Source organism: Balearica regulorum, chromosome Z, assembly GCF_011004875.1.
Source record: "Balearica regulorum gibbericeps isolate bBalReg1 chromosome Z, bBalReg1.pri, whole genome shotgun sequence".
Lineage (NCBI taxonomy): Eukaryota > Metazoa > Chordata > Aves > Gruiformes > Gruidae > Balearica > Balearica regulorum.
In genome coordinates, this window is record NC_046220.1 from 35,915,525 (window position 1) to 35,931,550 (window position 16,026).

A 16,026-nucleotide genomic window follows, 5' to 3' on the forward strand; every position below is an offset into this window, starting at 1 on the left:
AACAAGCCTGCTGCTCCAGTTTCCCAGACCTTCTACCTTGTGTGATAAATTGGATAGGGAAGCAGTTTTTAAACTAAAGCTGTCACAAGCTTTAAGAAAGCTTACGGAGACAAGCAGGACAGCTTCTCAGAGACCAGGAGCATTGCTGGCTGATCAGTCATGAGAAAGGTGAAATCACTAGCAATTAAGAGAAGTGTTTGTCAAACACCCCCTGTCAAAAGGGAGGAGGAGAGCTTATTAATTCACCCAAAAGCAACACAGTTTGCTGTTTAACAGATCTTTAATATCAGTAATGTGGGAAGTGACATCTCAGTGCATAATAGTACAGAGACTACAGTTTTGGAGGTTCTCCCATTTCAGACACAGAAAGGAAACATGAGAACATGCAATCAATGATCAGTTCTAGATACATCATGAGGTTTGGTCCAAAAAAAAAACCACCAGACATTGAAACAATTAATCCAATTACTGCAAACATAGCTTCTCTGAGTAAGGTTAAGATATTGCATTTGTAGTGTTTCCATTGTGCTTTCCTTCAGCGAACCAGCGGAGCCTGCTTGAGTGAGATGAGGACTGAACGCATACGGGACACATCTTTTGCCTGCTTACTAGACTTGGGATTAAAGTCACAGAGCTGAGCCACACGTTCCCACTCAGTGCCCGGAAAAATCTCTTCTGCATCATTCACAAAGGCTTCTTCAGCTGCCCTAAAAGCAATGCAATGCACCTTGTGTTAATGCCCAACATATAAGGCACTCCTTCCCTCTTACAGGATGCAGTTTCTTTCAGCATGTTTCATAAGAAATGTGACCTGACAGCTGCTTGTGGACATTATGGCTACTCAAGCTCCCACTGCCCCAACCCTGGAGACAAAAGTAGGTTGCAGTAGTATGCTATGCACAAGCAGTGCAGAGGATTGCTGTGTAAAATGTTGGAATACAGGTGTTTGGTTTTAAGAATCTTTGCCTAAGGAGTCACCACACAAACTGCGGGGAAGTAAGGTACTTCTATGTAGGCATTTTATTTATGGAGAAATGCCCAAGTCTTAACCAGTTAAGCCTCTGCCACTTGATGGCTTACATTGGACACTTGCCAACTGGAAATTTACAACTCCCTGCAAGCATGTCTTAAAACAGATACTATTTGTGGATTTAGATCAGCCCCAAGGCCTACAGGCCATCATAAAACTATCTGCTGATGATTCCCAATGCCATAGTGAAGCAGCATGAATCAAAAGGAATTTAAGTCGCAAATCCCATGCCTATGGGTGCTATAGACTAAAGCAAATCTTGGCAGAGGGGATGACTCGTCTGAGGTCAGCTTACAGGATAAACACATTTCCCCTGCTCTTACCCTAAGGAGACTCTAAGGAGGCTTTTTACATCATGTACAGATTAGTGCCAGTGGCTTCCCAGCTGTATCCTTTTGGCATTGCTATGCTGCCAACAGCATTGCTTCAATACACAGATAACACTCCAGCATCTAGTTTAGGTGAACTGTGGGGCCCTGGTAGCTGCCTGCGTGCAAGAGCAGTAAGCATCAAGAGATCAAACCAAATCCATCTACTCCAACAAGCAGTACAGAAAAAGCAGTGAAAATGATTCTCCCATGAGGGTTCAGCACTGTTCACAGGGATGATAAGGTTACAGACGCCACTGAAGACAAGGGTCACTACAACACTGCTACTTTATGTGACATGACACTTTTAAGGGGCAGTGAAGATTTTTTTACTTAACTGTTCTAGGCTGTAGCAAGGATGATTTATGTTTGTGCTTAAAGGTGAAAAGAAGAAAAGAAACAAGGAGAGAAAGTTTAAGTCAGATACAGAAAATGAGAATGAATTTAATGCAGATGATCAGCTCGCTGAACATGCACTAGTAGCTTAGTCTACATTCAGGAAACAGGTTGTCAATTTTATTCTACAGCACTTACACTGCACATTTGCATTGGATATATGAAAATAAGGGTTTCATTGGGAAAAATCTATCAAAATCAACTCCATGAGACTTCAGAAAAGTCAAACACCACCTGTAAATCCATCATTTCACATTTCTTGGTTTACATCCACCTACAGTTAGGCAATGAATTCCACACTGGACCTTCAATATTAATGCACTCAAAGCCACACCATGGCTCACCAATTCACCTTCTAAAGGTGTCACCTTAGAATCTGTGACATGGCCATCTTTCAAGTCAAGTCTACAAATTAAGGGAAGAAATTAAAACACATGAACAAGCCAATGAACATTGCAATCCTTCCACCCGACAGAAACTAGCATACTTATTGGGGCTTGAAAGTCATGGCTGTATTCTCATTCATCCATTAGGCTGGCAAAATGACTACACAGAGCTGCTCTTAAATGTTCTCCCAGCAACTAATGCTGATTTTCCAATACCACCTTCTTGTACTTTTCAGCTGTTCTCTTAATAGCATTCAACTTCTTTATGCACACACCTCTTCTACCCTGATTTATGGCAGGTGATTCCTTTCCACCTTCCTTGGCTTGCAGAGCTATATGCAAGCATTGCTTGAATATTTTTCTGATTATGTCAGCAAATGACCACAGATCAGGAGCTCAATGCCTATTACACAGAACACAGAGTTAAACATTGTGCTTCTCTGTGGAAGTGACTAGGACTAAATACAGCACCCATGTGAGACTGCAGACACTAACCCACACGCCCAGCAAAGCATCTTGCCAAGCAGCTGTTTCCAGGCCAGGGGACACTGTAAACCCCTACATCTAAAGACTACTGAAGTCATTACCAAAATTCCAGTATGTATACTACATCCCTTAACCTGGAAGTGCTGGATGTTGTGCAGTGTATGGGATCCTTACAGGAAAACTGTACTTAATGCAGATCAGTCAGTCCAAAAAGGAAAGGCTATTTATTTATATTAGCTTATACTGCCCTGACATATTCAGAAGTCAACTTCAGACATTCAGCACTATTTCTGATCCTTCTCATTACCTAGTTGACTAGCAAACAGAATTAGTAGTTAAGCAACATACACATAACCAATCACGTCAGCGAAGGGTTGTTTGTAGAAAGCTTCATCTGCCACCCTAGGTAGCAAGTAGTCCAACAGGCAGGCAAGCAGGCAGGAGAAAAAAGATAAGGATGAGAAGTAGGGAACACAGCTGAAGGTAGTTTTAACAAGCACATTAACCTTGTATCACCTATGCTTACTGTAACAGGAAAGTACCTACCACATGGAATGTATCAATTAAACCATTGACTCAGAGGGGCAACAAAAAAGTTCTGCTACACCCTAGAAGTTGAGACCAGCTAGTTTAGCACTAGAGTCCCACTGTTAGCATTAGTCTACTTCCAGTGGACAGATACTGCCATTAAGAGAGAGATCTCACCAGGCTGATGAGAACGCCAAACACTCTTTCTGTGCAACACTTGCTAAATGGACCCTGCTCCAGAATGCATACCCTGCACTCAAACACTGGCCACAATAAATCTATGAGGGTATCATGAGCTTTGGCCACCAACTAGAAGAGTGTCAATCCTGTTTCCCTTTCTTGGCCCAACCAAAAGACTGCACCTCAGTGAATGGAAGTGTCAAATCCATAATTTTGCAGGAAGTGTAGGCTTCCTTTAGTAAGAAGTAGAATCTACCTAGAACTCTACTTAAGACAAACCTGCTGACCATTTTGGTAAGAAAAATGGTGTTTCAAAAAACCAGTTCATCTTGAGTCTGTGGGTTCCCAAAGTTTAAAGCAGCCCTGATGATTACCTGGACAGAATGACACTGGCAATCCCAGGTCAGAAGTAGAGATCTAAGTGATCTTAAGTCAGTACTATCATATTTACCCTTAAAGAGCTTGAAGTCAAAACTCCACAGGGAACCTCTAAGAAAGTGTAACAGCTTACTAGACTAGCTGTGTCATTAGTTTCTGCCCCAGGGCCCATAATCAGACAATTCAAACCCAAAATAGACACAGTCAGCATTTGTTCTTCACTAGCAGAACTGAGTCAGGTTATTTCTCAAACATTTCCAAAAGGAGCAGCCAAAGGTTTTAAGGTATCTAATGAAATAACGTGTAGCAAAGACAACTAGAAGGCCACTTCCACGTGTTCTAAAGATAGCAAGTAAGATTGCTAGTCTCAAGGTAGGTAATTACAGTCACTGAAGACCTGTGCAGCTAGCAGCATGCAAACAAGTGGGTAGACTAAAACTTTTTCTGGCCATGTTCAAACTTTGTATCTTAAGGAATCTTCAGTAATTCTGGTTCATCATCTTAATGCTTTCTCTTACTACTCTTGGACATATAATCTAGATTCTAAGAAAACTTAACATAGTCTACCACTGGAGACCCATTTCTTAGCAGGAAAGGTTACTTTAATGATCTGAAGGATAGTGCCTTAGGACATACTGGAAGCATTCTAACCTCTCTTCTCCCCCATTACTTTCATATCCAGTACCATAACACTTCAGATGGCTGGAAAAACCTTACCTGTTGCTTGCTTTTGTTTTCTGGAGCTTTTCATCTTGCCTTGCATACCACTCCTCCAACTCTTTTATTGCTTTCTCTTTCCATTCTGCTTCCTGCTTTCGTGAGTTTGCATCTGAAGATTTAAGAATTGATCTGTCAGTCATGTTTGTTCCAGCTGGATCTTGTTAACATTTCAGCTGCTGGTTTCAGGGTGCACTCTAGTGCAGACAGCTGCTTGATCTACTCAGGTAAGAATTAGGAGATTTCCTGATTTAGGCCATAAGAACTCTAAATACCACGAACACTCAGAGGATTAGCTAAACAGAATACCTGCATTGCCTAAGTGGGACAGTCCACTTCAGCTTAGGATTGGCATTTGTAGACTAATTCAGATTCAGTAAGTCTGTTGGCCTGCAAACTGTTCAAAACCAGAAACAGTCATCTTACTATGCTAGTGCTCAAACTAAGCTCAGTAAAGCCTCTGTGCTTAGACAAAGTGAAGGAGCCTGGCACTCAGCATGCTTTTTACAGCCAGCCTACAGTTCAGGACAAGCTCATCCACTGTAACTAGTTTGGAATAGAAGTAACAGGCTCAGTTCTATCCAGAACCACATTGTACAGAAGGTTCTGTCCTAACAATTTCAAGCAAAGCCTCCTCCCTAATGCAAGTGGAAAGCATAGCAGTTTGTAGGCTCCTAGAAGATGTCCACAGGTAGGTATCACTGCATTTAATAGCTGTATTCAGTTTAGTTACTAGTCTATTACTTACCTATTAGATTAAGATCCATGTGACAACAGATGGCTTCAGCAATTACAAAATGAGCAATCTATCCTTTGAAAAAAGTGCTGATGGTACAGTATTTACTCACTCTTTTCTACTGATAAAAGCTGATCATTTTCTGTCGGCTTATTTGCAAGTAAAGGGTAGGCCATGTGAATATTCTTAAGGTTCAGAGAGCCACTTGCTGACTCCTACACCAGTATTAAGTCTACTTACTGGAAGCTTCATCCAGACTTGCTGCTCAAATTCAAGCAGCATGTTAGATTCCCGAGAGCCAGAAGCCATGGTTAAGAATTCTGCTGCTTAAGAAGCTGCCACTAAGTTACTCACAGGCAAGAATAATACTGTACCACCTTCCTTACCAAGTTGCTCCAGGCGCTCCTTTTGCTCCTCTCTCCACTTACGAATACTCTCCGGTTCTGACTGCAGTCGATCTACTTGTGATATGGCAGCATAGGAGTCTGTTAGACCATTACTCTCCTTAAAGGGAAGGAATAGTAATGTCATTCATACATGAGAACAGAATATTTCAGATAACTGCCTGCAAGCTACATAAAATTAGACTCTACTTGAACTGCGCACATCATACATTCATCTGATGTTATACATTTCCACCATTAACATGAAAAATGTCTTGCCACAAATTACAGCCAGATTGAAGCAAATTAATACAGCACTGCTTCCAGTAATCCAACACAAATTCAAATTCACTGGGAAGTCAAACTATGCCAGAGCTCTCTGCCTGAAGAAAGTGGAAGACAATGCCTAGCACCTCACTATACAGTTGTAGGCCTAGAGATCCTCCAGTTCCTTTCACCTTAAATATTTGCTGTGAAAGTAATTTTTAATTTTTTTTACAGTTTTGTGCATAGGAGTTTAAAACAGTCTCTAACTTATTTGTCTACTTTGGAGACATTTCAAACTTAATGGATATTAAAAGCCAATGTCCTTTAAAGACACTGCAGAATTTGGATTGCTGTTTGCAGCTTGGAACGCAAGAGGCATTTCAACAGTGAAGCATCAAAACAGTGTGAGTACTAGCATACTTTTTGCGATAAAATAGCTAAGATTTGCAACTAATAGGACTATCATTAATACACTAGATTTGCAAAGCTAATGAATATTGTGCTATTTGCCACAGAGCATACTCCAAGTTCAAGAACTTTTATTGGTTCACCCTACTCATAACAGACCTGAGAAATACCACTCCTGACAGGAGCAGATGGCTTGCAGCTAATGACAGATTTGGCTGAGTCTTGCCCCTCTTTGGACCTCCCATAGCCTTCAATGAAGGCATAATAGAAAGAGAATGAGCTAGGCACCAGGTTTCACATTCAATCCAAAACAAAATGAATTGTCCAGTTGCATGGTCAAACTAGTTACAGGTAGCTAAAACAAAAGTTACATATGGTCTGTTCAGTCTGTTCTTCCTCATTAAGAGGAAGCTCTATCAAAGCAGCTGGTCACTTAGAATTACAAACACAAAATCAATATATTTCATCTACCTTCTGTTGTATAAGGAAGCAGAAACAGCTCGTAAAATACAGTTTTCCCCGTCAATCTCACAGCAATGGTGAGGCTATAAAAACGTTAGCAGCAGTGAAAGCTGTTTGTATCTCCACGAAGCTCAGAGTTGACTTAAAACTCTATGGAGAAGTAGCTCATACGCTGCCCCGTTCCCAAGCGTTCACTTAATCAGGGCTATCCAGCCAACTCTGATGCCAAACAAGGACAATGCCTTAGCCAAACTGGTGTGAAATTCAGTTACAATACAGTTGTTGCCTTTGCAGGCCTCATTCCTCCCTAACACTAATAAAGAAAGTATCTCCTCCTTTTGTCATTACCATGGCTGATTAACATGCTTCCATACTATGATCGAGCTATTTATTTAGCCAGCAGCTGAACTTCATGCAACTTCATGTCACTAGGAAGTGCACAGTGTTTTCAGTCAGCTACCTGTAAGACCAATCTTGATAATACGACCAGGATACAAGAATTATCCTTAAAGAACAAGCAATTTAGAAAACTCTGCTTTACACTAGGTAGTCCAAGCATGCTGTCAGCTTATTAGCCAGTGGCAAGTTAATGTTAAGTCATACCACAGACTGTCAGTCTGCTTACAGCGGTTATGTCCTATTAAGCCATAATTCAAAATGGATTGCTGCTTTAAATTGCCTCTAAGTTCAGAGGGGCATATTAAGAGCGCTAACAGCTTTATGAGATGAGCTATCAGAATAGAAGTTCCTCTTCAGAGATGACATAAAAGTACATTAGAGACAAGAAATGGGAAGTATTAGTCTAGATTAAGGTAATGTTCTCAGAGTAGAACAGCACATTCTAAGTACAGAGTACTTCTATCTTACCTGATAGACATCTCCATTGACCACTCCATCAACAGCACCTGTAAAGAAGTGACTGTAATTTAGCCATTTAAGAAAAGACAGAACAGCCAGATTTACTGATTTCAGTAACTCGTGTGGAAAGCTTGAGTAGACTATATAATGTGGGAGTTATGCAAATAAGTGTTACCCCTGCAGGGCCACTTCCTTACCTCTGCACTTTTCTGCACAGGAACAAGAAACCAAGTGAGCCATTATTCTGTAGAACCAGTAATACAAGGTCATTTCTTCATCATGAGATCATGCTTCAGGCTACATAAACAGCAGAGCTGATACTGCTGAGAAGCTGCTACAGACAGTGTTCTAAAGTTACTCCCACTTTCTCCTCCCTGTCTTAGAACTAGGCAACTGTTCAGAAGCTAAGAAGCATGACTCTCACTGTTTCAGTCTCTACTTGGAACATCAGCAATCCTGTGGCCAACACTTAGTAATTCTTATCCTTGTTTGGTTATCTCCTAATTCCTAATCAGCTCAAAAGATATAGCTAACATTGCTAGCAAAATCACCTTTTGCTACCTTCTGTGATGACACGTTTGATAACTTCCTACTTCTGCTGCAGCACTATTCTTTTTGAAGTACCATGGGCAGTAGAGCCTCAGGAACAGGATCAGCTAGGAATCTTTGCCACATAACCTTAAAATTTCATCTTATTAAAACACAGCCAGAGGGAACATACATCAATTGTAAGACAAACATTTCAGTTTGTGAAACTATTTAAATCTCCAGACTATGCAAAAAACACCAAGATTTTCAGGAACTGCTAAATCTTAGCAAGGCATGTCTCTGGAACAGGGCTACATACTATGACACTGCCTGCATGATCTAAGTCATGTTACCTTTGTCTCACCCATAATGCTACCTTGGAGAAACTTACCACACAGAAGTGTTTCTGCCATGTTATTACACTCTTCGATGAAAGTAGAGACTGTACCAAAGTCACCCAACAGTAAGCAGAAAATAAGGTTATTTTGCACCACATTCCTAAATAAGAGAGCCAATTCACCTAAAAGTAAGAGCTGTATCCTTTACTTCTTTGTGGTTATGTATGCCCCAGTTTCACGCTAGCGTTAATGGCACACAGGAAGCTCTTCATACTCCTTTACCAGGGAACTAGGAAAGTATTAAGTCCTTATCCATAAGCCCTAAATAGCCATCATTAACTGTATGAGGTAGAAGACTGTGAAGTCATCAATTCAAACATGGTAGTTAGGTTGGAAGATACTCCTCTCCAAGAACATAGTTACTAGCTTCAGGAAGGGAAGACTCAAGTTAACAAAAACTAGCTATAAAGGAGGAGGTTCTCATAACTGAAAAGCTAGACTCCTTTACCTGAAAGATAGAAGCTACTTTGTCAGATTGCTACTCCCTGGCAAGTTACAACAGCCAAAAAGAACTGGTTTGAGAGGCACATACAGCTAACAGCATCTGTCTGCTTCACAGCAACTACCTTGCGCATCACTTAACATCCATCGGGACGTTCACACAAAGCAGATTCCTGAAGATCACTGCACATACACTGGCTTGGGCACTTACAGACACAATTAACAGTTCCACTAAGTAGGTTTATGAAGACTAAAGCCCACAAATAAAACATGCTTACACATCACTCGCCTTCAATTTAAGCCCATCTGCACTACAGTTGCAGGCTGCAGCTGTTCACGTTGTCTTGACAGGGCTGGAATTAAAGCTAAGCCAGGGTCTGTAACTCATAGTGACATCAACAGCTTGAATCAGCCAGCTGCCCACCTTGGAAGAGCAGAGAGCAATTCACATGTTCAGACAATGAAACCCGAGACACAAGTTTATTGCTGTAACACTCGAGAGAGGCTAGTCTTTAAATACACACAGTTCTCATCTCCGGAAGGAAGGCATTGCATCATGAGACAGAGGCCTTGGGAAGCACTGACTCACCAGCGAGGCAAGAGGGCTATTAAATCTTGAAGATTCTTCCAAGAACAGTGATAATATGATTAAGTTCTCTTGTTACACCAAAAAACATTCATTAAAGTCTTCAGTGCTCAGGCTAGTAGTCCGCTGAGGTAAAAGCAACATCATTGTTGAGGGTTTTGGCTGAGATAAAACAGTTGTGTTTGGTTTAGGGCTGCTTATTTTCTGCATAGAAACAGCCACTAACTGGCACAGAGCCGTTTCCAGAGGGCACCCAGGTGAGATGCATTAAAAGTATTAAAACAAATTTCCTGTTTGGAGCACTCTAGACCTTGTGATTAAGATGCAAAGTCAGCATGCTGACTGAGCATACTGCAATCAGAAGAGGAAATGGCACTGTACCAGCTTGCTATCATAGGCCAGTCCAAGTATGCTAACTGGAACTAGACCATTAGTCAAATATTCTCTCACTTCAGTTCTCCAGTCTCAGTGCTTGTGTAATTCAGTATGAAGTCTAGAAAAACTATCTGCTTGCCAGCCTTCATATCAGTAATCAATGCTAGTTGTGTATCAGATTTCTTTGTCCACAGAAACATGTCATTTCATACCTGACTTCCCACAGAAAAAGCCCAAACATTATTACTGCTATCATCATGTTTTCATTGGCCACGAATAATGAGAGTTCTCTACTGGCTTCAGAGTCCATCCAATTCTAGCACGGTATTGCATCCTGAAGCTCCTGAAGTTAACATTTATAACTATTCTAGTTAGTAATGATCCATATTCCCTGGTGTTTGCTTCCAAACTTAAGATAAAGCTTTATTTATACAGATGCTGTTGCAAAGGACATGTCCAGACATCTACAGTTCTGTAACACATGCTGACAATAGGGTAATAATGAACATTCACACAGCAATCCAGACAGTACTTAGAGTCTGGAAGGATTCAGAGGGAGTAAGCCATATCAGCTACCTTGCATTCACAGGAGAGAAACAACAGCCAAGCTTGCCAGAAACAGACAGCTACAATCAGCGTCCTCCACATGTACTACAGCTTACAAAAGAAAGGGCTGGGTAGCTTGAAGATAAGTGAAACAGTTTTGTCACTGCAGTCCTATAAGTCAACACATGGCTTCAGCAGCTTATCACAGTAATGATCAACTACTTGCATTAATACCAGACTCAGTACTGGTTGGCAGAAAAGGAAGTTTGCTTAGCCTTGTTCACTAGCTTCTCTGAAGTCTCACTCTCAGTGCAAAATATGACAGCTATCAGAACAGTCAGAGGCAGGACTTTGCAGAGGTAGCTCTTCTAACACAAGTCCAACCGTTTCCTAACACACAGGTGAGGTCTTCCTATTCAGCTATGCTTTGGACAATACCCTCATGCAGGAGAAATTAACATCAACATATCCATACATAAAAGTATTTTTTATGAGCTACTTTCAGCATCTCTTTTAAAGAGTAAGTACCTTACTTCTTCTTTGCTACTTTGAGTGAACTAGTAGCTACAGTTAAAGCAACAGAAGAACATAACCAAGTTTAATGTATTCTAGCATAAGGTTAAGTAACTTCACCACTTAAGGCCTAGTTTCCCATCCTTTTTCTTTTGGGCATAAATCATGCTTTCCCTTCACCCACCTCTCATCCACAAGAGGAATGACAAAGAAGAACCTTCTCTGAAGTTTTTGTTTGGATAGTTACGCAAGAAACTGAGGAATAAATAGTTCTTTTAGCCATAACTGAGTGCAAAATAAAGGCAAACAGGTCAGGAAAAGTGCTTCCTTCCTGTGTTTTAGTTCTAACCTGCTTTCATACCAAAACCCATTAGAGTTCCATCATTTTCAATATAATCAATAGGCTAGTAGTAGACCACACCTGTCTATCTGCAATAAAGCTCTGCTATAAGAGCCTCCATAACTTCCCAACAGATACACTATTTTCTTGTAAACAGAAAAATAGGGTTTTTTCTGCCAGGAGCTTCATAATAATGCAGTATCACCACAAGACAGCAAATACAATTTAAACAGATACCATCCCTTTATTATACCTCACTCCGTGCTACCTTATGGTGCTTTGAAGCCTCAAGATACAGATCACATAGCAAAACCCAGAACAACAGCTGTTAAGAAAAAACATTAATAGTCACAAACAAGTAACTCTGGTGCTAATTAGAGAGACAGAAGGAAACAATTCTTTACTTATTTTCAAGCAAATTGATACTCAATCCCTCAAAGACTATTAAGACTGGTTTATGGACAAACCACCAAATGCAATTAAGTTTCTTAATTTCTAGAGTACTGCATCCAGCTCTGGGGCCCCCAATATAAGAAGGACATGGAGCTGTTGGAGAGAGTCCAGAGGAGGCCACAAAGATGATCAGAGGGCTGGAGCACCTCTCCTGTGAGGACAGGCTGAGAGAGTTATTCAGCCTGGAGAAGAGAAGGCTCTAGGGAGACCTTATAGCAGCCTTCCAGTACCTGAAGGGGCCTACAGGAACGATGGTGAGGGACTGTTTATCAGGGAGTGTAGTGACAGGACAAGGGGTAATGGGTTCAAGCTGAAGGAGTGTCAATTTAGATTAGATGTTAGAAAGAAATTCTTCACTGTGAGGGTGGTGAGGCACTGGAACAGGTTGCCCAGAAGTTGTGGGTGCCCCATCCCTGGGAGTGTTCAAGACCAGGTTGGATGGGGCTTTGGGCAATGTGGTCTAGTGGAGGGTGTTCCTGCCCATGGCAGAGGGGTTGGAATTAAATGATCTTTGAGGTGCCTTCCAACCCAAAGCATTCTATGATTCTAGAGAAGCTCATGAGCCCCTTCAGAAAATAGAGAAATATCGTTAATTCAAGTTCATATAAATATGACAGAGCTTGAAACTGTGAAGGCAATGTTTGAGACTGGACAGCCTATATTAAACTTGTGTGTATTTCCATGACTGTTAACATATAAAACCTGCTTGTCTTTGAATGTAGTTCTCCATAAGAAGCTATGTGACAAGCTGTCAAAAGGTATTCATACTGACAGGTTCTAGAAGCCACACACTTCAACCAGAACTCAGTCTCTCCTGCTCAGAGGACATAGCAAGTGAACTGCTATAACCTGAAACCTAGTATAGTCAGACTGGAGAGAACTGAAGAATTTGACTGTAAATGAATGCAGGTATTGATTTATCACTGAAAAGGAGATCTCAAAAGACCAAGTTACTAATAACTAGGCAACAGCACTGTATTACTTAACTTATACAGTACTTCCTTTTTTCTAAAGCAGTGATTATGCTTCATCTTTCAAGGGAAGTAAGATTAGTTTTCACATGCCCAGGAAGCTTGAAGAACATAGTTATCTACATAATAAGTTACCTGCTATTTCAGGCCAGTATTCCAGCCCTGACCATGGCAGAATGAAGTGATGCTGAATGAGACACATGAGCTTGGCAACATTCTGCTATTTCCCCCCATACTCACCCAGTATCCACCATTACTACAATTAACAAACATATACACTAATATCAGTTTCCTGATATTGACATTAATAGTTCATGGAGTTCACTACTGTCTATGTATTTGTCTAGTCTTTTTAAAGAAGCTGCAATTTAAAAACTGTTTGTTGTATGAGACATGTTTCTTACAAAGGTATTTCAAGAAGTTGGTGACTGCTTCTCACAATATTTAATCTTCAAACTTCATTGAGAGCTGCCTGAGTTATGACTTTTGGTGCAGTATTTAGGAGGAAAACTTATCCAACAGACCTATAAATAAGGAGTTCAAGAATGTGACAGTTAAAGCAAGTAAATCCACAATTCCCTGATCATGATGCTTAAGAATTTACATAAGAAATTGTATTATTTCAAGAAGAAATTTGTATTCACCTATTTAACCTAATCACAAAGCTGTTTAATAAACTAATATACACTAGAGACCAGACCTGTCTGATATTTGTTAGGATACTGATCAAATTATAACAAATCTCAAACACAAACAGCAACAGGAGTCATTAGTTCATTTGTCACCATGCCTGAACCCGTACATTTTGTACTGCTGCAGTTCGCACTTTTTAATGAGGAGGGACTGAGTACTGGCTCCAGCAGTCAACAAATGAATGTTGTGTTAAAAAATGGGAACACCGAAAGTCCACAAGCACAATCTGCTATGACTATTTAACAGGCAAGATGATGTACAGATCACACCTAGACTCCCCAGATCCTGAGATCATATTATCACATTCATTATTTTATGACTCTTTCCAGAGAAAGTTCTCCAACAACAGTTTTGCATTCCATGACAAGTGCATTTACATGACTTGAGAAAAAACTCTTGAAAAACAGCTTAAGAACAGCTTTTACATATCAAGACAACCTAGAAGTATTTAACAAATTGACTTTTTGACGAGAAATCACTCTGCAATAGCCACATTGCATGCATGTGGCGAAGGTATGGATCTAGTTGGTATTAGCACCCTGTAAGAAAGGCCAATGTCAGAACCTTCTCCAAAGAAATTAGTCCTCAAACAGCTACTTTAATGTTCCAGAGTCTGTTTGGAATGTAAAGACCATAAGGCATAATGCTTGTCTGCGGCTTCTGAAACAGAGGAGGTGTCCACTATGTGTGTTTCAGCATTATACATAGAATAAGGAAGTCAAGTTATGTCTGGTATCAAAACAGGATGGTGTTCTGATAACAATTATCCTCATGTTCTAGGCCCTGAGCAAGATACTCCCCTGAAAACACCCTTTTTACTGGAAGTATGTAGTCTGTATGTTTTGAACTTCATGAATAAGCTGACTCTAAGGGCTGTGCTAGTGCTAAATAAGTGCTGGAAGCAACAAGTCTCCATTACCCAGTTTATCTAGTTGGGCTTTATTCCAAGACATACGATGAACCTACATCCTCATACATAAGATATGCCAGTAATTTCAGACATCAGGTTGCACAATGAAGACTTAATTCTAAAGATGTTCCAACAGTGAACTGGGGAGCAAAGTTATTCAACTTAGTCTGAAGAAGAGTAGCATCTTCCTGAAGCAACAAAGAACTGTCACATGAGCACAAAATATGTTCCTATGGACGCAGTGACAAGTCCAAGCAAAAACACTCCCAAGAGTGTGAAACATTAGTTAAGTGCAGCATCATCCTAGATTCACAACTCCTCTCCACTTAGAATTCAGTTAAAACCCCTCAACCTTTCTTAATCAGAAGTATTCACTCAGGGCTGCTCTAGACTAACTGAAAACACGCTGACCTCTAGTTCCCAACACACATAGCCACCCTCTGCTGAATGTATAGCGTGTTCTGCAGCGTCAGTTTTCTCACATTCAGTACAAAGGTTACCAAGGAACAAAGACTAGAGGCTTAGTAAAATTAAACATTAGCTCAACTGCTAGCATACTTTAAGACTAAGATCACTGCCTCTGAAGACAGAAACACAAGTGGCAGAGCACAACATACTGACTTATCCAGCTTTCAGTGGATCTTCATTTCAGGCAGGCTCCTGGATTAGAGGAGATCAGAGTTACTCGGCACTGTTCTCGACAGGCTACCCTGCGGCGAGCCTGGGCACCCACGCGTCTTTAGGAGACACAAACTACAAACGCCACCGCGCCTGAGGGAGCAGGGAGGTAACTTACACAAGGCGGAGCACACCCAGCACGACCAAGACGGCACGCCCGCACGGCCCAGACCCAAACCCAGGACCGTCCCCGGGCAGCCAGGCCCCGCCAGCACCGCCCCCTCCCGGCCACCGGGCCTCCGTGGGGGGGAAGGAAACTGCGAAGCCCCGCCAGGCCGGGACCGCTCTGCTCGCCTCCCCGCCCGCCGGGCACCGCACCTCCCTCTGCGGCTCCCCTCCGCCCCCTGTCACGGCCGGGAGCGGTGGAGCGGGGCCCGCCGTCCCTCCGCGCGTACCCGAGTCGAGGATGTCCGGACCCTGCAGCGCCGCCGGCACCTCGCCGCTCTCCAGGATGCTGTAGCCCTCGTCGTTCTCGATGCCCGCGATCTCGTTCTCCTGCTGCAACAGGAAAGCGGCGGCAGGATCCTCCTCGGCGCCGTCCAGCGCCCCATTATCGGCGGCGACCGGCGGCTGCTGCTGCTGCTGAGCACCGAAGAGCTCCAGGTCGGCCATGAGGGCGAGAAGCGACACGGGCACCAGGGCGCGAACGGCCGCAGCTTCCGCGCCTACGCCAGAAATCAGCGCGGAAGGGGAGGGCGCCCCGCTTTTGCCAATGGGAGCCGAGCACCGCCCAGCGGTAACACCAATCAGCGTGCCGCGGCGGCGGGGCTAACGGGATTCTCCGCGCGATGCCTTGGGCTACAGCCAATCAGCGCCAAAAGCGTCGGTGCGTCCCGCGGGAGCGGGGGAGCGCGGGGTGCTGGGGGCGGGAGGAGGCAGGAAGCACGGAGCCTGTCCGGCTCGGCTCGGCTCGGCTCGGCTCGGCTCGGCTCGGCTCGGCTCTCCCCGCAGGCCTGCTGCTGCGCCAAAGGGCGGCGGCGCCCCGCGGTCGGGCCCGCTGCCTGGCCTCCT

General features: G+C 42.6%; 1 protein-coding gene across 2 annotated transcripts; it reads right to left on the minus strand.

Moving 5' to 3' along the window:
* Positions 1-261: 261 nt before the first annotated feature.
* On the minus strand, positions 262-15,702 carry CLTA (clathrin light chain A). Of its 2 annotated transcripts, XM_075740197.1 has the most exons (7): positions 15,411-15,702; positions 7,593-7,630; positions 5,592-5,709; positions 4,470-4,581; positions 3,015-3,068; positions 1,737-1,772; positions 262-707 (listed from the first exon to the last, which is right to left on the minus strand). In XM_075740197.1, the coding sequence occupies exons 1-7, from the start codon at positions 15,625-15,627 to the stop codon at positions 536-538; spliced, it is 747 nt and encodes a 248-aa protein (XP_075596312.1). In that variant the 5' UTR covers positions 15,628-15,702; the 3' UTR covers positions 262-535. The 2 variants fall into 2 exon arrangements, with proteins under 2 accessions (XP_075596312.1, XP_075596313.1); XM_075740198.1 differs by lacking the exons at positions 1,737-1,772; positions 3,015-3,068 and having other exon boundaries at positions 15,411-15,700.
* Positions 15,703-16,026: the final 324 nt, after the last annotated feature.